Source organism: Hypanus sabinus, chromosome 22, assembly GCF_030144855.1.
Source record: "Hypanus sabinus isolate sHypSab1 chromosome 22, sHypSab1.hap1, whole genome shotgun sequence".
Lineage (NCBI taxonomy): Eukaryota > Metazoa > Chordata > Chondrichthyes > Myliobatiformes > Dasyatidae > Hypanus > Hypanus sabinus.
Window position 1 is genome coordinate 59824204 of NC_082727.1, and position 24495 is coordinate 59848698.

Genomic DNA, 24495 nt, shown 5'->3' on the forward strand with positions numbered 1-24495 from the left:
GAACGGGAAATATAAGGATGGAGTTAAAGGGAAAGTGAAAATAAGAAAAGTTAAAAAGGACAACAGAATCAATGGAGTAGAAAGCTCAAGAAGAGATCATACAGTATGGCCAAGTGAAATAGGAATTGATATGAAAGGAGAGGGGAGTGCCGAATTAAAAGTATTAAATATGAATGCATGAAGTATAAGGAATAAAGTAGATGAGCTTGAGGCTCAGTTGAAAATTGGCAAGTACGATGTTGTGGGAATAACAGAGACATGGCTTCAAGCGGACAGGGCCTGGGAAACAAATATTCAAGGATATACACCTTATTGAAAGGACTGACTGGCAGAGGGGGTGGGGTGGCTCTGTTGGTGAGGAATGATACTCAGTCCCTTGCGAGGGGGGGACATAGAATCAGGGGATGTAGAGTCAGTATGGATAGAACTGAAAAATTCTAAGGGTAGAAAGACCCCAATGGGAGTTATCTACAGGCCCCCAAACAGCAGTCTGGATGCAAGGTCTAAGTTGAATGAAGAGTTAAAATTGGCATGTCGCAAAGGTAATGATACAGTTGTCATGAGGGATTTCAACATGCAGGTAGACTGGGAGAATCAGAATGGTACAGGACCCCAAGAAAGGGAGTTTGTGGAGTGCCTCCGAGATGGATTCTTAGAACAGCTTGTACTGGAGCCTACCAGGGAGAAGGCAATTCTAGATATAGTGTTGTCCAATGAACCGGATTTGATCAGGGACCTCGAGGTAAAGGAACCATTAGGAGGTAGTGACCGTAATATGATATGTTTTAACCTACAATTTGAGAAGGAGAAGGGAAAATCAGATGCGTCAGTATTACAGTTGAACAAAGGGAACTATGGAGCTATGAGGGAGGAGCTGGCCAAAGTTCAATGGAACAATACCCTAGCAGGGAAGACAGTGGAACAAAAATGGCAGGTATTTATAGACAATAGGTGCAGAAGTAGACCATTCGGCTCCTTGAGTCTGCACCGCCATTCTGAGATCATGGCTGATCATTCACTATCAATACCCAGTCCCTGCCTTGTCCCCATATCCCTTGATTCCCCTATCCATCAGATATCTATCTAGCTCCTTCGTGAAAGCATCCAGAGAATTGGCCTCCACCGTCTTCCAAGGCAGTGCATTCCACACCTCCACAACTCTCTGGGAGAAGAAGCTCTTCCTCAACTCTGTTTTAAATAACTGACCTCTTTTTCTCAATCCATGCCCTCTGGTACTGGACTCTCCCAACATCTGGAACATATTTCCTGCCTCAATCCTATCAAATCCTTTAATTATCTTAAACGTTTCAATCAGATCCCCTCTCAATCTCCTCAATTCCAGCGTGTACAAGCCCAATCTCTCCAATCTCTCTGCGTAAGACAGCCCTGCCATCCCAGGAATCAACCTAGTGAATCTACGCTGCACTTCCTCAATTGCCAGAATGTCCTTCCTTAAACCTGGAGACCAAAACTGTACACAATATTCCAGGTGTGGTCTCACCAGGGCCCTGTACAAATGCAAAAGGTCATCCTTGCTCTTGTACTCAATTCCCCTTGTAACAAAGGCTAACATTCCATTTGCCCTCTTCACTGCCTGTTGCACTTGCTCATTCACCTTCATTGACTGATGAACTAGGACTCCTAGGTCTCTTTGCATTTCTCCCTTTCCTAACTCTACACCATTCAGACAATACTCTGCCCTCTTGTTCCTGCTTCCAAAGTGGATAACTTCACATTTGTTCACATCGAATGACATCTGCCAAGTATCTGCCCACTCACCCAGCCTATCCAAGTCTCCCTGTATTCTCCTAACGTCCTCTTCACATGTCACACTGCCACCCAGTTTAGTATCGTCAGCAAACTTGCTGATATAGTTTTCAATGCCCTCATCTAAATCGTTGACATAAATCGTAAAGAGCTGTGGTCCCAATACAGAGCCCTGTGGTACCCCACTAGTCACCTCCAGCCAGTCCGAGAAACACCCATTCACTGCTACCCTTTGCTTTCTATCTGCCAACCAGTTTTCTATCCATGTTGAAACCCTGCCCCCAATGCCATGAGCTCTGATTTTACTCACCAATCTCCTATGTGGCACCTTAACGAATGCCTTCTGAAAATCTAGGTACACAACATCCACTGGCTTACCCTCGTCTAACATCCCTGTTACACCCTCAAAAAACTCCAACAGATTAGTCAAGCATGATTTGCCCTTGGTAAATCCATGCTGGCTCGGCCTAATCCTATTTCTGCCATCAAGATGTGCCACTATTTCGTCCTTAATAATGGACTCAAGCATCTTCCCCACGACTGACGTTAGGCTAACAGGGCGATAGTTCTCAGTTTTCTCCTTCCCTCCCTTCTTGAAAAGTGGGATAACATTAGCCACTCTCCAATCCTCAGGAACTGATCCTGAATCTAAGGAACATTGGAAAATGATTACCAATGCATCCGCAATTTCCTGAGCCACCTCTTTTAGAACCCTCGGATGCAGACCATCTGGACCCGGGGATTTATTAGCCTTCAGTCCTACCAGTCTACTCATCACAGTTTCTTTCCTAATGTCAATCTGTCTCAATTCCTCTGATATCTTATGACCCTGGCCCATCCATACATCTGGGAGATTGCTTGTGTCCTCCCTGGTGAAGACAGATCTAAAGTACGCATTAAATTCTGTTGCCATTTCCCTGTTTCCCATAACAATTTCTCCCAATTCGTTCTTCAAGGGGCCAACATGGTTCTTAAATATCTTCTTTCTCTTCACATAGCTAAAAAAGCTTTTGCTATCCCCTTTTATATTCCTGGCTAGACTGAGCTCATACCTGATTTTTTCTCTCCGTATTGCTTTTTTAGTTAAGATCTGCTGTTCCTTAAAACTTTCCCAATCATCTGTATTCCCACTCATCTTCACCCTATCATACTTCTTTTTCTTTAATGCTATACAATCTCTGACTTCCTTTGTAAACCACTGTGACCCCTTCCCTCTTTGAATCCTTCCTTCTCATTGGAATGAACTGCTTTTGCATCTTTTGTATTATGCCCAAGAATTTCTGCCACTGCTGATCCACTGTCTTTCCTGCCAGGGCATCCGCCCATTTAACTTTGGCCAGCTCTTCTCTCATGGCTCCATAGTCTCCTTTATTTAATTGCAACACTGACACCTCTGATCTGCCCTTATCCCTCTCAAATTGTAGATAAAAACTTATCATGTTATGATCACTACTTCCTAATGGCTCCTAATTATTTCTGGGAATAATGCAGAAGGTGCAGGATCTGTTCATTCCAAAGAGGAAGAAAGATCCTAAGGGGAGTAAGGGGTGGCCATGGCTGACAAGGGAAGTAAAGGGCAGTATAAAAATAAAAGTATAACATAGCAAAGATGAGCAGGAAACCGGAAGACTGGGAAGCTTTTAAGGAGCAACAGAAGATAACAAAAAAGGCAATACACCAAGAAGAAATGAGGTACGAAGGTAAACCAGCCAAGAATATAAAGGAGGATAGTAAAAGCTTCTTTGGGTATGTGAGTAGCAAAAAAATAGTCAAGACCAAAATTGGGCCATTGAAGACAGAAACGGGTGAATTTATTATGGGGAACAAGGAAATGGCAGATGAGTTGAACAGGTACTTTGGGTCTGTCTTCACTAGGGAAGACACAAACAATCTCCCAGATGTAATAGTGACCAAAGGAACTAGGGTAAAGGATGAACTCAAGGAAATTTATATCAGGCAAGAAACGGTGTTGGATAGACTATTGAGTCTGAAGGCTGATAATTCCCCAGGACCTGACGGCCTGCAACCCAGGGTACTTAAAGAGGTGGCTCTAGAAATCGTGGATGTATTGGTAATCATTTTCCAATGTTCAATAGACTCAGGAACAGTTCCAGCTGATTGGAGGGTGGCTAATGTTGTCCCACTTTTCAAGAAAGGAGGGAGAGAGAAAACAGGGAATTATAGACCGGTTAGCCTGATGTCAGTGGTGGGAAAGATGCTGGAGTCAATTATAAAAGAGGAAATTACAACACATTTGGATAGCAGTAGAAGGATCAGTCTGAGTCAGCATAGATTTATGAAGGGAAAATCATGTTTGACTAATCTTCTGGAGTTTTTTGAGGATGTAACTATGAAAATGGACAAGGGAGAGCCAGTGGATGTAGTGTATCTGGACTTCCAGAAAGCTTTTGATAAAGTCCCACATAGGAGATTAGTGGGCAAAATTAGGGCACATGGTGTTGGGGACAGAGTACTGACATGGATTGAAAATTGGCTGGCTGACAGGAAACAAAGTAGTGATTAACAAGTCCCTTTCAGAATGGCAGGCTGTGACCAGTGGGGTACCGCAAGGTTCGATGCTGGGACCGCAGCTGTTTACAATATACATTAATGATTTAGAAGAAGGGATTAAAAGTAACATTAGCAAATTTGCTGATGACGCAAAGCTGGGAGGCAGTGTGAAATGTCAGGAGGATGTTATGAGAATGCAGGGTGACTTGGACAGGTTGGGTGGGCAAATGTATGGCAGATGCAGTTTAATGTGGATAAATGTGAGGTTATCCACTTTGGTGGCAAGAACAGGAAGGTAGATTACCATCTAAATGGAGTCAAGTAAGGAAGAGGGGAAGTACAACGAGATCTAGGTGTTCTTCTACATCAGTCAATGAAAGCAAGCATGCAGGTACAGCAGGCAGTGAAGAAAACTAATGGCATGCTGGCTTTTATAACAAGAGGAATTGAGTATAGGAGTAAAGAGGTCCTTCTGCAGCTGTACAGGGCCCTGGTGAGACCCCACCTGGAGTATTGTGTGCAGTTTTGGTCTCCAAATTTGAGGAAGGACATTCTTGCTATTGAGGGAGTGCAGCGTAGGTTCACAAGGTTAATTCCCAGAATGGCGGGACTGTCATATGTTGAAAGATTGGAGCGACTGGGCTTGTATACACTGGAATTTAGAAGGATGAGAGGGGATCTGATTGAAACATATAAGATTATTAAGGGATTGGACACACTGGAGGCAGGAAGCATGTTCCCACTGATGGGCGAGTCCAGAACGAGGCCACAGTTTAAGAATAAGGGGTAGGCCATTTAGAACAGAGATGCGGAAAAACTTATCCACCCAGAGAGTGGTGGATATGTGGAATGCTCTGCCCCAGAAGGCAGTGGAGGCCAAGTCTCTGGATGCTTTCAAGAGAGAGTTAGATAGAGCTCTTATAGATAGCGGGGTCAAGGGATATGGGGAGAGGGCAGGAACGGGGTACTGATTGTGTATGATCAGCCATGATCACAGTGAATGGCGGTGCTGGCTAGAAGGGCCGAAGGGTCTACCCCTGCACCTACTGTCTATTGTCTATCACTCTCCTGCACACAGGGAACAATCTGCATTCCCAATTAACCTACCAACCAGCACCTCTTTGGGATGTGAGAAGGAAGTGACACCGAGGCCAGTGAGGGGAATTTGATCAGACTTGGCCAACTATACAATTTACATTTGGATACTAATCTGTACATTCTCATGTTTTATAATTGGCCTCCCCAGCACCCAGGACATCTTCAAGGAGCAATGCCTCAAAAGGGTGGTATCCATCATTATGTTCCCCTATCACCCAGGACATGTGTAATTGCAGTTTTTATTATTGTCTATTGCAATGTACTGCTGCTGCATAACAACGAATTTCACAACATATGCCGATGATATCAGACCTGATTGGAAAGTGATTTCAAGTTATCGCTGATAAATTCTTAGTTGGTTACGGGGGAAGATGGGAGAATGGGATTAAAAAATACCTAAATCAGCCATGATCAAATGGTGGAACAGGTCGATGGGTCAAATGTCCTAATGCTGTTCCTTTATCTTTTAGTCAATGTAAAAATATTTATAAACCAATGTTCATTTGTTGACATCATTTCCTTGTCAAAAACTAAGTCAATCCTAAAGCTGCAGCAAGTACTGAGGCAACTTAGATGCTGCACTTCGCTTTGCAGAAGATTCTTTGGTGGACCCACCTTCTGGAACCCGAGCTTTTCATACGTAAACTTTTCTAGACCTAGTGTTTAGATGCAGTGCTCCCAACCAAATTCTACCCTGACCTCCAAGATCAGGTAGAACCAGGAGTTCCAGACCATCATCAATAGACCAGTATTTAAAATTGTTTGCATCCACTAAATTACTAAATTCATGTTAAATCTTATTTTGTATTCCTGAGATAGACATAACGTAGCCCTATAATACTGAACTATATTTCAGTAGTTCTGATACAACCTTTGTCATTAATCAGACTGGAAAGGCATCAGCTACAGATACAGATCATCAGGTGGAAAATCCATTTGCTCTTCTTCATACTGGACTCTGATATTTTTAATTACCCCACAACAAATCAATAAAACTGTAAACAGTCTTCCTCTGAGGATAATGAATTATATGAAAATTTACAGTTATGGCTCCTCACCAATAGGTATAAAAATACACAAGCAATTAAGTTCCTTTACCTCACTGACAAGCTTGTTAACTTCCTGGGCACGCTTCATGGTTAAGTTCTCTTCAGCTGTCATTGTGTGGTATTGGGCCGATCCTTTCATCCGTGTAAGGTCTTTCTTGTATTTTATCTGCAATCGGGAAGAGATTGTGACTTAATCATGTACATTAGTGTCTTGTCATCGACATAATCCTTACAACATCATTCTTTAATGACAGCAATTAACCGTGTATTTGTATCCTGTACTCATTCTTCTCAAAATACTCCCTCAATGACTACTTTCCACATGTCATTTTTCCTTCTGTAAAGAATGAGAATGAAGGGCAAAGGTTCAAAGTTCGGAACACAACTAAGTTTTCAGAATAAAAAGATCAATGATTGTTTGTCAAGGACAAGATTATGACAATCAAAAGCTTAAAGATTTTAAGGAAGATGTTACACAACTCTCAGGTCTTGGTCATGAATGAACTAGATTAGGGGACTGGTATGTGTCTACATGTCAAGTTGATGGGAAAGCATACTGAAGAAAGATGTAATATGTGATAATGTGCTTGACACATAAGGAAAAAATTGATTAATAACCACGGTGATACCAGCTGTAAATTACAGAACATAAAAATATACTGCATCTTGAACTCAGCAGGTCAGACAGCAACCGTGGAGAGGAAAGCTCGTTCATGAAGAGGAAAACTGCTGCAAAACAACAACATTCACAACATACGTCAGTGATGTTGATTTGATACTGAATAAAGGATGAAGGTCTCAGCCAAAAACAATTCCATTTCATTCCTCTTCATAGATTCTACTTGACCTGCTGAGTTCCTCCAGCATTTTGTGTGTGTTTCTCTGCATTTCCAGCATTGGCAGAATCTCTTGTGTGACTGCATCGTGAATCAGAAGGGCAAAAATTTTACTTTGAGTTTTGCAATGAGAAGTGATTCTTTAACACCAGGAAGATGAGGGAAATCAGATTATAAATGACACCATTGTCACAAAATATCAATAAATCAACTGTAGATAAAGCATGGGTGGCAGAGTGGAGATACATCTCTACCAAGGGAGGTGTAAGCTGCCCCTTCCCTCTGCTAGCCAGATGGTCACCCTTGGATAAGGGGAGCACCTGCTCAGCCTCCCCCAACCCCCGATCAGGGTCACATGAGCCACGGGAGCAGGTGGTGATGGTCACAAGTCCTGGTTGTGCAACCACCAACACCAGCAGATAATCTCTGAAGAATATTGGTAATGACTGGGGTTACCCGTCTTGTAAAGACACTGCCCAGAAGAAGGCAATGGCAAACCACTTCCGTAGAAAAATTGGCCAGTAACAATCATGGTCAGATCATAAACATCAGAATATTTGCAGATGCCGGAAATCCAAAGCAACACACACAAAATGCTGGAGGGACTCAGCAGGTCAGGCAGCATCTGTGGAAATGAATAGATAATCGATACTTTGGGGTGACATCCTTCTTCAGGACCGAGAAGAAACCAGAATATAAAGGTGGAGGGAGGGGAAGGAGGTGAAGCCAGGTGGGTAGAAAAGGTCAAGGGCTAGAGGAAAAGGGAAATTCATGATCAACTACATCATACGATACAGGACATAGTGAGATGACGATTAACACACGAGTGTGAATTGAAGATTTCCAAGTGAAGAATGAGTCACTAGCTACAGGAAGGTTAACTCATCGGTCTGTTCTCCTATCTGTGGGTGATGAGATTTGTCAAATTGCTACTAAAAATGGGAAACCAGGGGTTCTGTTCCAGAGATCAGCATCCACCACCTGCTCCCATGGATTCACGTGACCCTGACTGGAGAGCTAAGCAGGTGCTACACCTTGCCAAAGGGTGAACTACTGGCTAGCAGAGGGAAGGATTACCTTTCAGTTCCTCTGCTGGAGATGTATCTCCACCCCAGCACACACGTACTTTATTACATACATACAAAATAGCTGTACTTGGAAAAACGTTATGCATATTCATTTTGCAGACAACATGAAGTCAAAATGTTGCTTAGCATAATAAACCTTAATCAAAATTGTTGAGAATTTCATGAAGTTTGAAACCCGATTTAGTAATTGGAACTCACTTGACATCAGAAGAGACAGGGTGATTGAAATCAAGGTAATGCTGCATTCACATGCCTGAAATTCGAAGTGACAGATTACGCTGCCTCCCAGGGAATTTTACATTTCTGGGATAGAGACTTTGCAGGGAAGAACAAACTGCAATACCGCGGCCACATACAGCACTGTGCAAAAGTCTTAGGCACATATATCCAGCTAGGGTGCCTAAAACCTTTGCACAATACTGTAGTAATTTTATGTATTGTACTATACTGCTGCCGCAAAAAGAAAACAAATGTCATGACATGAGTGAGTGATGATAAACCTGATTCTGTTATGGCTCCCTATTGTAGACCAAGAGTGGGAAGGGGTCAGGGAGAGGGGGGAGAACAGGAAGCATCAGACAGACATCCTGTAATGATCGATAAGCCAATTGTTTGAAATCAACTGATCCTGCCTGGTGTCTCAGGGCTGGGTGTGTCTGCACCCACACCATATCCCACCGCTGGCACTCCTCCTTTGCCAACTGTCCCACACCCTCCCGCGGTGCTCCACTCTCACCATTCCCAACATACTTTGCTCCGCCCAGATTTACAAACTCATTCTCCGCTCCACCTTGACAAATACAGTACTGTGTCTTAGGCACCCTAGCTATAGATACGTGCCTAAAATTTCTTTCACACAGTGCAGTGATCTGGTATTGGGCTTGTTCTTACTTTTCAGAGAGGATAGAGAAACTTGATTGAGTAAGAACACTCACTGTAATCACAGAGACATTATCTATGCCACCGTGGCTCACTTTGGAAACTGGGAGTAGATAAAGATGACACAAGTTCACTTCACTTCATTCTGTGCATCTGTCTTATCAGAAGTCAGAGTCGGCCGTGGATGTTGCGTCCCAGCTCTCTACATGATACACAAGCCAGGACAGTACAACATGGAGAGCAAGCGGTTGCCATGTAGCAGGCTCCCCCTCTCCACGCCGCCAATGAATCAAAAGGAATGGCAGAGACCGATACAATTAGGAACTAGTAGTGTCACTTAAGTTGCCAGTCTGCGTTGAACTCTACACAGGACTGCCTCAGGGTTTACTCCCAAAGTCTTCCCCATGAGTGGGTATAACTGCAAGGCAGCGGAGGTCCAAGACCAGAGTTTTCCTTCTCCTAGGTGAGATGCCAGCCATGACCGACAAGCCCCATTGGCCCAAAGCAACTGGTTTTACGATGCCAGTAACCTGCCTTTGCCCCTTCTCTTGTCAGTAGAGACAGCTGCACCTGGCTTAGTAGCTAAACCACAGGAGCTGGACTTGGTTATCAGAGGCTATCTGAAATGTTTGCAATTGGGAGCATTTAATAGACAGTGGGAACTCATCCCCACTACCTCCCATACTATAAACAACCTTAAGCAGATTGTCATATAGTACACCAGTTTCTTGAAAACAACTTAATTCTGGAATATTCCATGTTCTGCCTAACAATTGTATTGCAATGAAACCCTTGTTTTTCCTAATCAAATACTCACATCACTTGCAAGATCATTGGCTCTCTTGGCACTGTAGTATGCTGGTGTGATCATTGCTGGGAAACTCCCTTTCCCCTTCGCTTCCTCAAACTCAGCAGAGAACTCGGGCTGTCAAAGGAGAAGCAAATTGTAAGTCAATCCATATTGACAATTACATTTAAAGACCAGATTTTCTGATATATCACTGATACACACCTATTTATCTTTCTGACTTAAGCCTCAATATTCATTAATTTAAATTTGCAAATTAGCTAAATTATAACCCAGACTATTTACTTCAAATCTGTTACTCAAGAACTGAGATCACACTGATTTAATGTTCTTGATTTATCTTTGGTTTATTTCCAGTTTATTTGGGTTGCTTTTATCATTATCATTGCTTAACCAAACAGGTACTTTAGATCATTAAAACAAAATGCCAATGCACTAACTAGCTTTTTTTCAGCTGAAGTTATAACAACAAAATAAGATGGCATCACCTTCAAAGTTATCAGTTGTTTCCAGACTTTGATCAATCCGTTGCATTTCAACCCGAATAATCCAGCCATTTAACTGACTAGTGAATCCTATTTTGTGCCAACAAACAAATAGAATTGGTCGGCAGCCACATTTGGAAAGCCACATAATTTAATAGTAAAAATCCGTGGTTCAAAGAGACCTGGCAATCCTCTCACGAGTAACTTGCAGGTGGCAGGGAAAGCAAATACCATGTTAGCATTCATTTCGAGAGGACTAGAATAGAAAAGCAAGGATGTCATGTCGAGGCTTTATAAGGCACTGGTGAGGCCTCACTTGATGCACTGAGAGCAGTTTTGGCCCCTTTTCTAAGAAAGGATGGAGAGGGTTCAAAGGAGGTTCACAAGAATTATTCCAGGAACAAAAAGGTTATCCTGTGAGGAGGGTTTGAGGGCTTTGGGCCTGTACTTGCTGCAATTTAGAAGAATGAGGGGAAATCTCATTGAAATCTATCGAACGTTGACAGAATGGATGTGGAGAGGATGTTTCCTATAGTGGGGGAATCAAGGACCAGAGGGCACAGCCTCAGAATATAGGGTGTCCATCTAGAACAGAGATGAAGAGGAATTTCTTTAGCCAGAGGGTGGAGAATCTGTGGAATCTGATGTGGAGGCCATGTCACTGTGTATATTTAAGGTCGGGGTTGACAGGTTCATGATTAGTCAGAACACGAAAGGTTACTGGAAGAAGGCAAAGGGAAATGGATCAGCCATGATGAAGTGGCAGAGTAGACTCGATGGGCTGAAAGGCCCAATTCAGCTCCTATGCCTTATAAAAAAAAAGGCATAGCTAATATGGTAAAGTACATTACCACAAAACATTAACAATGTGAACAATAGAATTACAAAGGAAAATTCAACACTACAGATGATTTAATGACTTGCCTTGCCTTGAGGTAATATATTAAAAATTACAAGACCTGGTGTATATGATTTTTCATCCCATTCAAATGTGAATAGTCACAATCTTTTTCCCCAGAGTAGGGTAGGCCAATGACTAAAGGGAATAGGTTTTAAGTGATGGAGGAAAGACTTAACAGGGATCTGATATCAACTTTTTCCACACAGTGTGGCGAATTTCTGGAATGAGCTGTGAGAGGAAGATGTAAATTTCAGTACAATTATGGTGCCTAGATGACATTTAGATGGCTACGTGGAGAGACTTAAAGGGATATGGGCCAAATGTTTGGGAAACAGTTCTAGCGCAAGTAGACAACTTGGTTGACGTGGCCAGCGTGCGCTGTAGCGCCCCATACAACTCTATGACAAGCAGTTGACATCAGCATTTTTTAATGTGCAATCGTTTGCTGGGAGATTTCCAAAACAAAAGGCAAAGGAAGCTGATGATATTAGGTATTTCAAATGGGGGTGTCAATAATCAAAGTTTGTTCCTGTGACAGGTTACACCCCCATTTGAAATACCTAATATCATCAGCTTCCTTTGCCTGTTACCAGGGGCAAGTTATTATTTGGAAATTTGCTGACACTCCCCATATTGTGGAATCAGAGGGAATTCCAGCTTCTTCTTGGAAGTTTTAATTTTAATTTCTGAAGGAATGTACATTTTGGTCACAGTCACTGCTTTAAGAGGCTGTTTAATTGGTTGTACACATTAGCAGCCCAACTCCTTTTTCACTCTTCAAAGTCCACGTGGACATGAGCAAATAAAATATCTAACAGGATCAGTGTTTACTTCATATATTTAAAAAAATATTCTGTTTCAGTCAGCTACCAGCTAAACCAAAAACATCCCTAACTTAATATAAGGATAGAAGCATTTCATGTAGCCTCTGTGGATTTTCAACTCTCCCTCACACATACTACCTCCATCAAGGAGCCTCAGTAAGGCTGAATTACTACTTCCTTGTCCTGAAAAATAGCCATGCAGATATCTTTTGCATTAAAAACTAATTAGAAATAAATGGTCTGGAACAGAAGATTGTAGTTCTGTAAAGATTTCTAACTTCTGCACCAATGGAATGAATCAAAGAAGTCAGAAAGGTGGTGGAGGCCAGGTACATCTTGTCCATTCGACATGCCACTGGGTGAAGAACGATACCCAGGTATACTAAGCTGAGGGGCAAACACACTTTACATCTAGTCTTTCAGCTCTTCTCAACCATGGAACACAACACCACTCATTTGAATGGGAATAATAACCCAATATGAAAAGGAAAGTGGTTTGAGATTCCTTTCTTCATGTTAATTATTGTTACTGTTTACAATTGTTATATATTTTTAATTTATCTTTTAACCTTTTACTATTTTAATCCATGTGTTTTGATTACTCAATGGCCACTTTATTAGGTACACCTGTGCACCTGCTCATTTAAACAAATATCTAATCAGCCAATCATGTGGCAGCAACTCAATGCATAAAGGCATGAAGACATGGTCAAGAGGTTCAGTTATTGGTTGGACCAAACATCAGACTGGGGAAGAAACGTGATCTAAGTGACTTGACTGTGGAATGATCGCTGGTGCCAGATGGGGTGATTTGATTATCTCAGAATATGTGATCACCTAGGATTTTCATGCACAACAGTCTCTAGAGTTTACAGAGAATGGTGCATAAAACAAAAAAAAAAATCAGTAAGTGGCAGTTCTGTTGGGGAAAGTGCTTTGTTAATAAGAGATGTCAGAGAAGAGAGCTAGACTGGTTCAAGGTGACAGGAAGGCAACAGTAATTCAAATAACCACATATTCCAACAGTGGTGTGCAGAAGAGCATCCATGAATGCACAACACGTTGAACCTTGAAGTGGATAGTCTACAGCAGCAGAAGACCACGAACCTGCCCTCAGCAGCAACTTTATAAGGTTCAGCAGATACCAAATGAAGTAGCCCACTGAGTATTTGTTTGACAAATACAGCTAATCTTTAATGTTTTATTTAAATACCTTTGCCCTCTGCATTTCATGGGATAGCAATGAGAACATGACTTAAACCGGAGCTGTATTAGTTTACAGTAACCATGAAAATAGTTGAGGGACATGGACAGAATTGAGCAAAGCTTTTCACTGGTTCAGGTTGAATACAGAAAGACTGATTAATTTCATTGGGTATTTGTTGTACAGGAATGGCATTGGTAAAATAGTAAACAAAATTCAAGTCCCACTGAGGTAGGACGTGAAGCATAAAAATGTTAATGTCAAATTTCAATCTAAATATATTAGCACTTCCTTAGGAGTCTGTGGAGATTCAGCATGACATCTAATACTCTGACAAATCGATAGATGTGTGGCGAAGAGTATATTGACTGGCTGAATCACAGCCTGGTATGAAAACAACAACGCTCTTAAACGGGAAATCTTACAAAAGGTAGTGGACTTAGCCCAGTCCATCACAGGTAAAGCTCTCCTCATCATTGAGCACATCTACATGAAAGACTGTTATAGGAAAGCAGCATCCATCATCAGAGATCCCCACCACCCAGGTCATTCTCTCTCCTCAAACAAGAGAAAATCTGCAGATGCCAGAAATCCAAGCCACACACAAAAAAATGCTGAAGGAACTCAACGGGACAGGTAGCATCTATGTTAAAAAGTACAGCCAACATTTTGGCCCGCTGAGATCCTCTGGCATTGTGTTTGTCATGCTTTCTTCTTACTGTTGCCCTCAAGAGCTTCAGGATTTTTTTTAATCACCAGCTTCAAGAACAGTTTCTACCTCTCAACCATCAGGCTCTTGAATAAAAAGTGAGTCCACTCACTTGCCCCATCACTGAGATGTTTCTACAACCAATGATCTCACTATAAGGGCTCTTTAACTCATTATCGCAAGATCTCATTATTTATTGTGTTGAATCTGTGGAATTTATTGCCATAGGTGGCTGTGGAGGCCTAATCATTAGGTGTATTTAAGACAGCGGTTGATAGATTCTTGATTAGTCAGGCCATGAAGGAATATGGGGAGAAGGCAGGAAATTAGGGCTGAGGGGGAAAATGGATCAGCCATGTTGAAATTGTAAAGCAGTCTTGATGGCCTAAATGGCCTAATCTGTCTCCTATATCCTAAGGTCTTATGGTCTTATGGTCTTATTTACATTGGCATTTACACAGTATTTTTGTCTTCTGCACTCTGGTTGATCTTTCATTTATCCAGTAATAGTTATGATTCTATAGATTTGCTGAGTATGCCCATAAGAAAAAGAATTTTGGGATTAAATATGGTGACATATCTATACTTAGATAATGAAATTTACTTTGAACTTTGAACTATTAATTGACTTGCATTCTGTGTTATTAGCTGGTCAATTAGGAAATTCACTTTTATTAATATCAGTCAATCATTCAATCAGGAAAGAATTGAGGAGAGTGATGTTTGTGTATCAACATAATCTTTTGTTGCCCAACTAACCTGAGTGTACTTCAGTGAGTTCTCTCTTTTTATGGCCACTTCAGCACCTGCTGCTTGGTTCCATTGTTTTTCAATGTCCTTCTCGTATTCTTCACTATGTTGAAACTGCGATGTAAAATTTAAAAAGAAAATCAAGAGTATCAAATGTTGACTTAAATAAAACCAGAAAATGTTAGAATCACTCAGCAGGTCAGGAAACACCTGTGGGCATGAATATTTCAGAAATGATCTTTCACCAGTTTTCCAGGTATGTTTTCTTCTAATTCTGACCCCCTTTACTGTAAAATTCTCATGTCCTTGGACTTTGAAACATTAACTTTAATTATTAATCATTCACTGAAATTATATTTCAGAGGTGTGCTTGCTTACAGCATAACAATCCAAAATAAAATTATTTAGTTTCAGCTGGCTGCAAATTTGATCATAACATGGAGTCAATTCTCGTGTAGTGTATGCCACACATGATTGAGTAAATTAGCAATATAGAACATTACAACTGGTTGCAGGTCATTCAGCCTACTAAATTCTACCAACCTTTTAACCTATTCTAAGATCAATCTAACCCTTCCCTCCTATACAGCTCAACAATTTTTCTATCATCCATGTGCCCAACTATGAGTTTCTTAAACACCCTTAATGTATCTGCCTCAACCATGGCAGGGTGTTCCATGCACCCACCACACTCTGCGTAAAAAACTTACATCTGAAATCCCCCAGTACTTTCCTCCAATCATCTTAAAATTATGCCCCTGATATTAGCCATTTCAACTCTGAGAAAAAATCTCTGGCTGTCCACTCGATCCCTGCTTCTTGTCATTTTATATGCTATATAAATGCACAAAATTAGTCTACCATTCTCAGTCATCTTCTAGTCTAGTCATTTAGTCTATGACTCAGTGGTTAGTCACAGCATCTTTTCCAACCTGAAAGTGAGATTGGATACTCTGGTTTATGACAACTCTCTAATTAATGGGAGAAGGAAACGCAGGGGCACTTTGCAAAGGCCAACTGTGGTTGCTACTTCCACTACAAACTCCAGCTCATGTAAAATAAGTTTTAATTAGCCTTTTGCACCATTCCAAGGTCCTTTCTGCACTTCCTGTTCACTGCTTGCAGCCCGATGGGTGCAAACTGCAGTTAGCTACAGTCTGGGAAACAGCCTGAAACAGACGTTCACATCCAAAGCAACACGCACAAAATGCAGCAAGAACTCAGCAAGTAGGGCAGCATCTATGGAAATAAATACACAGTCAATGTTTTGGGCCAAGACCCTCCTTCAGGACTGGAAGAAATGTCTCGGCCTGAAAATGTGACTGTTTACTCATTTCTACAGATCTGCTTGACCTGCTGAGTTCCTCCAGCATTTCGCGTGTGTTGCTTTGGATTTCTAGCATCAGCAGAATCCCTCATATTTAGGTTTACATCCAAATTGGCATCTATCAGACATACCTGGATGCCCCGAGGACATCCTAACCAATAAGGCTATTAGTTCATCAACAGGATTGAGTCTGCCAATGTCACGTGCAGGAATTGTATATAATGGAATTAAATTGGAGTGCTAACTTCCTAAAATTAGGTATACCATACTATGGCAATTGCTGATTTTCACAGAATCCATGTTTCAGGCAACAAATATTTGTCATGAAAATAATGCAGATCCAACTTAAAATTATCAATACAAATCTGTTCTCATGAATTACATTATCTACTCAGTGATTAATTTTATCACTTACTATCTGCTTGGTGTATTTCTTCACAAGTAATACTAATTAGAAACATATACACTACAAATATTAATGAAAAAAACTGAACAACCCTTTTATGCAACATTAACACAACCTTTCCCAATTTGAAAAAAAGAATAAGTATTAAAATCTATTAGATTTCATGCAACATTAATGACAAATAAGCTGGGAGAAATGATGCCTTTAATCATTTAAAAGTTCTTAGAACTGTGACAATTTGTCGACATGTATTAGATTTCCTACTGCTCAGACATAAATTAGCAATGGGGCATGTATTACATTTAATTTGGTTCAACTATCCCTCGACGTTAGTTAAAGCAGGCTTCTTATTATTACTGCTACTTGTGTATCCCCCTGGGAAAGATTTCATTGCTAATGAAATGGTCTTTCTGTAGAAGCAGTGTTTGGGTTATGGTTAGAGATAATGGGTGCTTTGGAATGTGAGCCGTCCAATGAAGGGAGTGCGTTTGACATCAAGGTGATCTGGGTCTTTTGTTCAGAAGATACCGAAGACGAGAGGTCATAGGAGTGGACTTGGAGTGGAGCCGGGAGTCAACGAAGCCCGGGGAAATCAGTGGAGGGGCGGTGACTTGGGGAAACTGTGAGCTCCAACTTGTGCACGTTAGACCGTTACATTAAAATGGGCCCCTTTTTTTTCTTTTTCTTTACTAACCATGTAGTCAAATTCAGAATTATAAAGTTAAATCGTTAATTGTGCATGGTGTACTGTCTGGTATTTCATGGTACTGACTTGTAACAGGGTAACGAATCACGCAGTATCCACACAAACAGGAGGTTTCAGATGAGCTTACACATTAATCTCACATGTTTGGCAGGGCCAGAGATTGCCTTCCCTAGATTTACCAGCCAACAGAAGCGGAGTAAAAAATTACACTAATATGATCAGTTTGGATGAAACTTTTTCAACTTTAGACCCATGACCATTATTTGAAAGTCAAGCAAACATTCAAGGAAACATCAAACACCCAACATGCACAAAAAAATAGTGCAAACAGCAAAGAAAGAGACAATAACACACAGAATATTAAACATCAAAGTGCAGAATCTTTGAAACAGTCTAGGTATACTCAGTTTAGTTGCTTTTCAAACTCCAATTTAACAATCAAATTGTTGTAGTAGTGCAGGAATGAATAGCAATCCGCAATGCTGAGTTATAAATATATAATTATGTACTGCATCATTCACTAGTACTCTTTATTCTTATCTTTCAGCAGTATGTGATCTGTAGTCTGAAAATAAGAATGATCTAATCTACAGGTCTTACTCCTAAAGCAGCAGTAAGAAACAGATCTGCGGAAACCAGACATGATACAACTTATTTAAGAATGAATAACTACATAAATCTCCGTTCACATACCTCACTGATTACTTTTTGTGCCTGGGGAACTTGTACAACCTCTTGACTTGTAGCAGAATACCAACTGTTACCTCCTCCATACGTAGCTTGGAAAGCTTTCTGGAATGTTAGAAAAGTGAGAAACCTTGTTTATTTATATCTAGTGACAAACCTTAACATGTACAACATAAAATATTGTTAAATTAGTAAGGCTAATAGTCATATGCTACCTCACTGATCAGATCCAGATTGTTCTGTGCTTGAAGAATGCCTGGTGGTAAGTGATATGATCCCTTCGTTTCATCCCAGTCTTTAGTATATTGCACCTGCAAACCACAGTAATAAAGAAAACTCTCTCTTATTTGTTTGTATGTTTAAAATTAGTTCCCACAGAGACAAGAGAGAAAACACCAAACACTGAAAAACTGCAGGGTTCACATCCAATTTTCAAACTCTAATGTTTGAATCTAGGCCCAGGAACAATCCTCCCTAAGTTGTGATAAATTTTGTAACTAAAACTTGCTGAACAAAGGCAAGTTTCCATTTTTATATAATTTCAAAACAATTGTTACAAATATAATGTGGTAATATTTGATTTTGTACAATAGTGTAAATGGATCTAATTAGTCAGAATTCCATTTTAAATTTCTCCAGGGTTCTATTATCATTAGCCACACAGGATCTGGAAGAATGCAGAATCATACAGTACCTGTAATCATCTCCACCGCTAACTCCACTAAAGTTTGTGGCATCAGTGAGAGGGCCATTAATTTATATGCCTTCATCGTACCCAACCCAACTACTGAAGAGGCTAAAGATAAGGAAGTCTGGTCCTTTGTTCCGCCTGGGAGAACTGCACTATCTGTACTGGGCAGCTCAATAGAAGATCCTTGCCATGGAAACTCAAAGTGAATTGCTTCCAAGAGACAGGAAGAGGCACAATCTAGCAGGCCCTTCCCCAGACATGCTTCTGATTGCGGTGTTGGATTCTGACCACAGCAATGGCAGGTTTCAACTAAAACAGTTATAAATATTCAGGGCCACTGTCTTGTTAATAATGAATTACAATGCCCACATTACACAATAAGATCAAATTGCTTACCTTACTGGCAAGTTGTCCGACACTACTGGCATGCTCAAGTTGCTTTGATTTTAAATCCCACTGAAATACGGATTTGAATTTTTCGGCTTCCTCGCGGTACTTAATCTGAGTACAAAGATTCAGTAGACAGTTTATGATGATGAATTTTAAAACATATCTTTAGGGGGTTCCTGTCCATAGTAATGCAGATACTACAATTTCTTTTGAATCCAACCTCATATCCTTGACAACCAATGACATCACCTACAGGAGCCATGTACCTATTTTCTGTCTGAATTGTATTCCGTGTTGCATGTTTATTATGGGTAATTTGACATGTGGGTTGGGGTGTGGTAGAAGTGAGTGAGTATAATTATGTACTCTTTGTCTTGGTTGTTCAGTTTAGTCTAGTTGAGAGTTGGAGGCAAATGGGGAATGATAAATGCTAAGCCAGGAAATTGGGGTCCAGAGGAAAATGGGTCAGCCATGATGAAACGGTGATAGGCCAAATGGCCTAATTTTGCCTCTATATCTTATGGTCATAATGTGTTAACAGCAGCTCCAACTCCAGCCATCTCCTACCACTAACAAAGTCTTGGACTGTAACTGTATGGAACTAACTCCAAATCACCTGGTCACACATTGTCCTGACTTGGAAAACTCTGTTCTTACATTATTACAGAGCCTAAATCTTGAAACAAACACAAATAATACATCGAGAACTCCTTCCAGCATGGACTGCAACAGCTCTAGCAGGCAGATCCATTCGATAGATTCTGGAATTGTACCGGATGACTGGAAAATTGCAAATGTTACTCTGCTATTTAAGAAGGGTGGGAAGCAGCAGAAAGGAAACAATAGACCTGTTAGCCTGACAGTGGTTGGGAAGTTGTTGGAATCGATTATTAGGGATGAGATTACGGAGTACCTGGAGGCACATGACAAGATAGGTCAAAGCCAGCACAGTTTCCTAAAAGGAAAATCCTGCCTGACCAACCTACTGCAATTTTTTGAGGAAATTACAAGCAGGGTAGACAAAGGAGATGCAGTGGATGTGGTGTACTTGGATTTTCAGGCCTTTGACAAGGTGCCACACAGGAGGCTGCTTAGCAAGATAAGTGCCCATGGAATTACAGGGAAGTTACTAGCATGGGTGGAGTTTTCATTGATCGGCAGAAAACAGAGAGTGGGAATAAAGGAATCCTATTCTGGCTGGCTGCCGGTTACCAGTGGAGTTCCACAGGGGTCAATGTTAGGACCGCTGCTTTTTACGATGTATGTAAATGATTTCGACTACGGCATTAATGGACGTGGTTAAATTTGCCAATGATACAAAGATGGGTGGAGGAGCGGGTAGTGTTGAGGAAACAGAGAGCTTGCGGAGACTTAGATACTTTAGGGGAATGGGCAAAGAAGTGGCAAATGAAATAGAATGTTGGAAAGTGTATGGTCATGCACTTTGGTGGAAGAAATAAATGAGCAGACTATTATTTAGATGGAGAGAGAATTCAAAACACAGACTTGGGAGTCCTTGTGCAGGATTCCCTAAAGGTTAACCTCCAGATTGAGTCAGTGGTGAAGAAGGCAAATGCAATGTTGGCTTTCATTTCTAGAGGTATAGAAAAGAGCAGGGATGTGATGTTGAGGCTCTATAAGGCACTCTGAGACCACATTTGGAGTATTGTGTGCAGTTTTGGACTCCTTATTTTAGAAAGGATATACTGACATTGGAGAGGGTTCAGAGAAAATTCATGAGAATGATTCCAGGAATGAAGGGGTTACCTTATGAGGAACATCTGGCAGCTCTTGGGCTGTATTCCTTGGCGTTCAGGAGAATGAGGGGGGATCTCATAGAAGCATTCTGAATGTTAAAAAGCCTGGACAGATTAGATATGGCAAAGTTGTTTCCCATGGTAGAGGAGTCTAGGACAAGAGGGCATGACTTCAGGATTGAAGGACATGCAATAAGAACAGAGATGTGGAGAAATTACTTTAGTCAGAGGGTGGTAAATCTGTGGAATTTGTTGCCACAAGTGGCTGTGGAGGTCAAGTCATTGGGTGCATTTAAGGCAGAGATAGATTGGTTCTTGAGTAGCCCGGGCATCAAAGGGTATGGGGTGAAGGCAGGGGAGTGGGGATAACTGGAAGAATTAGATCAGCCACAATTGAATGGTGGAGCAGACTCAATGGACTGAATGGCCTACTTTTGTTCCTTTATCTTATGGTCTTATGGGTAATCATAGATGGACAACAAATGTTCACATATGGTAAGCAAATAAAATAAAGTCCTTTTGTGTTCTAATTAGTTGTAATTAGCTCTGGGTGCATGCTTTATTTCCTTGTTGGACTTTTCAGAATTAAACATTTTCAACTTGAGAGCAACAGGAACATTATATCACTGAAGTTGAATAGCCCAAGTTAAATTCCTTTCTTCAAAAAATTCTGCTATGTAAGTAGATGAAGAGTGGTGATCTGTCCCATATAAATAAACAAACAGAAATCATTTGAAAAGCAAGAAACAGTAAACAGAGTTAACAGAAAGTAGATCGAACAATGTAGCTAAAAATTTAGCAAATTTACTTCAACTGCAAATTCTGGACCCATGCCTAATTTGAAATAAGAGCAGAATTTCACCTCCAATAAATGGTGAAATATTAACAACATTTGGTTGTATACAGTGCCTATAAAAAGTATTCACCTCCCTTTGGATATTTTCATTTTTTATTGTTTTACAATGCTGAACTACAGTGGATATAATTTGGCTTTTTGACACCGATCAACAGAAAAAGATTCCTTTGTGTCAAAGTGATCTAAGTTAATTACAGATATAAAACACAAAATAATTAATTGCATAAGTAATCATACCCCCCCCCCCCCTCTTAATATGACACACAAAATTATCACTGATGCAGCCAATTGGTTTTAGAAATCACATAATTAAATGGAGACTATCAGGTGCAGTCAAGGTGTTAAAATTGAATGTAGAAAAATACACCCATATCTGGAAAGTCCAACTGCTGGTGAGTCAGTATCCTGGCAAAAACTACACCATGAAGACAAAAGAACACTCCAAGCAACTCCACAAAAAGGTTATTGAAAAGCACAAGTCAGGAGATGGATACAAGAAAATTTCCAAGTCACTGAATATCCCTCAGAGTAGAGTTAAGTCAATCATCAAGAAATGGAAAGAATACGGCACAGCTGTAAATTTCCCTAGAGCAGGCTATCCTCAGAAACTGGGTAACTGTGCCAGAAGGGGACTAGAGAGGGAGGCCACCAAGAGACCTGTGACAACTCTGGAGGAGTTACAAGCTTCAGTGGCTGAGATGGGAGATACTGCACGTACGACTGTTACCCGGGTGCTTCACCAGTCACAGCTTTATGTGAGAGTGGCTAAGAGAAAGCTACCATTGAAAAAACACTCACGTGAAATCTCGGCTAGGGTTTGCCAGAAGGTATGTGGGAGTCTCTGAAGTCAGCTGGAAGGTGATATGGTCTGATAAAACCAAAATTGAGCTCTTTGGCCATCAGACTAAACACTATGTTTGGTGCAAGCCAAACACCACACATCGTCAAAACACATCATCCCTACCGTGAAGCATCATGCTGTGGGGATGCTTCACTGCAGCAAACTCTGGACGGCTTGTAAAGGTAGAGAGTAAAACAAATGCAGCAAAGTGCAGGGAAATCCTGGAGGAAAAGGTGATGCAGTCTACAAGAGATTTGTTTTCCAGCAAGACAATGACACCAAGCATAAAGCCAAAGCCACACAGGAATGGCTTAAAAACAACAAAGTTAATATCCTGGAGTGGCCAAGTCAGAGTCCAGACCTCAATCCAATTGAGAATTTGTGGCTGGACTTGAAAGGGGCTGTTCACTCATGATCCCCATGCTGTCTGACAGAACTTGAGCAGTTTTGTAAAGAAGAATGGGGGAAAATTGCAGTGTTGAGATGTGCAAAGCTGACAAAGACCTATCCACACAGACTCAAGGCTGTAATTGCTGCCAAAGGTGCATCCACTAAATACTGACTTGAAGGAAGTGAACACTTATGCAATCAATTATTTTGTGTTTTATATTTGTAATGAATTTAGATCACTTTGTAGAGATCAGTTTTCGCTTTTACATGAAAGTCTTTTTCTATTGATCAGTGTCAAAAAAGCCAAATTAAATCCACTGTGATTCAAACGTAAAACAATAATATGAAAACTTCCAAGAGGGTAAATACTTTTTATAGGCACTGTACTCACTTACCTGCTTTAGAAGAAAAAGGATTTATATTTCCATTAAAAATATTATTTTTTATTTTTTTTAAATTAAGCTGCACCACACGCATTATAAATGTCTATTCTGCAAGGACTGAATTAGCACCACAGTCTAGTTGACTTGATCGTTACCCACAAAGTTCCATACTGTTCTATTCAGTTACTGGTATCAGTCAGAATTCATGTTGAATAGTATTAGATGAATTGAATTAGACAAAATAAAATTCATGGAATAGTAGAATTAGACGAAACAGAATTCACTTTGAATGGTATTAGACGACCTTATTCCTTCTTTGTAAATAACACAAATGAGACAGTCATTTTAAACAGAAAAAAAAATGTTATTTTGGTTTTGCTAGTTTCCGGTGCAGATTGAAATTTATATTCCATTTGTTATGGAATCAAATTAAGCCCAAACTAAAGTATAACTGGAATAAAAGACATTAAGGGGTGACAATAATGTTATACCAATGAACATTAACAACAAACGACATGCGAGCGGGTTTGGGAAAGCTATCGTATATAACATAATAGACAGAATGTGTACGCGACGACATTTCCGTTATTTGCTTTTCGTACCTGCAAGGTCAACTTATTAAGGATCGGTTTCAACGTACTAAGTCACGGCTTTTTATTTTAGCAACACAAAGACAGATTTGTGATTTGTAACTAAAAGCAACAGAAGACGATAAGAGTTTACGAGAAGTTAAGCCGGGTGTATAATTTGTACATGAAGTCGGAAGTTTCATACCACATTTGCCATTCTGAAATAGATGTTCCCGTGACACGGATTCCTTCCAAAGTTACTGGAAGCTTGTACTGAATCACTAAAACCTGTCCACCATGAAGTACTAAATTATATACAATTTACTAACTCATTTATTGTTTAAATTGGAATAATACCCATTATTAAAGGAGACGACACTGGGACTCATTTCGAACTGTTGAAGTGACTGGCGCCTTGAGGGATCTTTAAGAATAAAATGTTTTCACGGTTTTTTTGTGTACCCACCTCACTAGATTCGCTTTGCTTCTTTACGTTCATGTTCAGAGGAGTGTCAAGTATACTGGTGAACTTGTTGACTTTGGGGTTGTGCCTGAGAATTAAGCAAAACCATTGCACTTAATT

The 24495-nt window shown here is 40.6% G+C and overlaps 1 protein-coding gene across 7 annotated transcripts in view; it reads right to left on the reverse strand.

The window, feature by feature from the left end:
* The window catches only part of nrap (nebulin-related anchoring protein), a 129224-nt gene that overhangs the window by 89122 nt on the left and 15607 nt on the right, over positions 1–24495 (reverse strand). For all 7 annotated transcript variants that reach the window (XM_059947878.1, XM_059947881.1, XM_059947879.1 and 4 more), the window contains 7 exons: positions 24379–24463; positions 19123–19227; positions 18251–18346; positions 18042–18140; positions 14919–15023; positions 10046–10153; positions 6475–6591 (listed from right to left, as the gene is read on the reverse strand). In XM_059947878.1, the coding sequence (XP_059803861.1) occupies positions 6475–6591; positions 10046–10153; positions 14919–15023; positions 18042–18140; positions 18251–18346; positions 19123–19227; positions 24379–24463 (715 nt within the window). The remainder of the gene's footprint in view (positions 1–6474; positions 6592–10045; positions 10154–14918; positions 15024–18041; positions 18141–18250; positions 18347–19122; positions 19228–24378; positions 24464–24495) is intronic.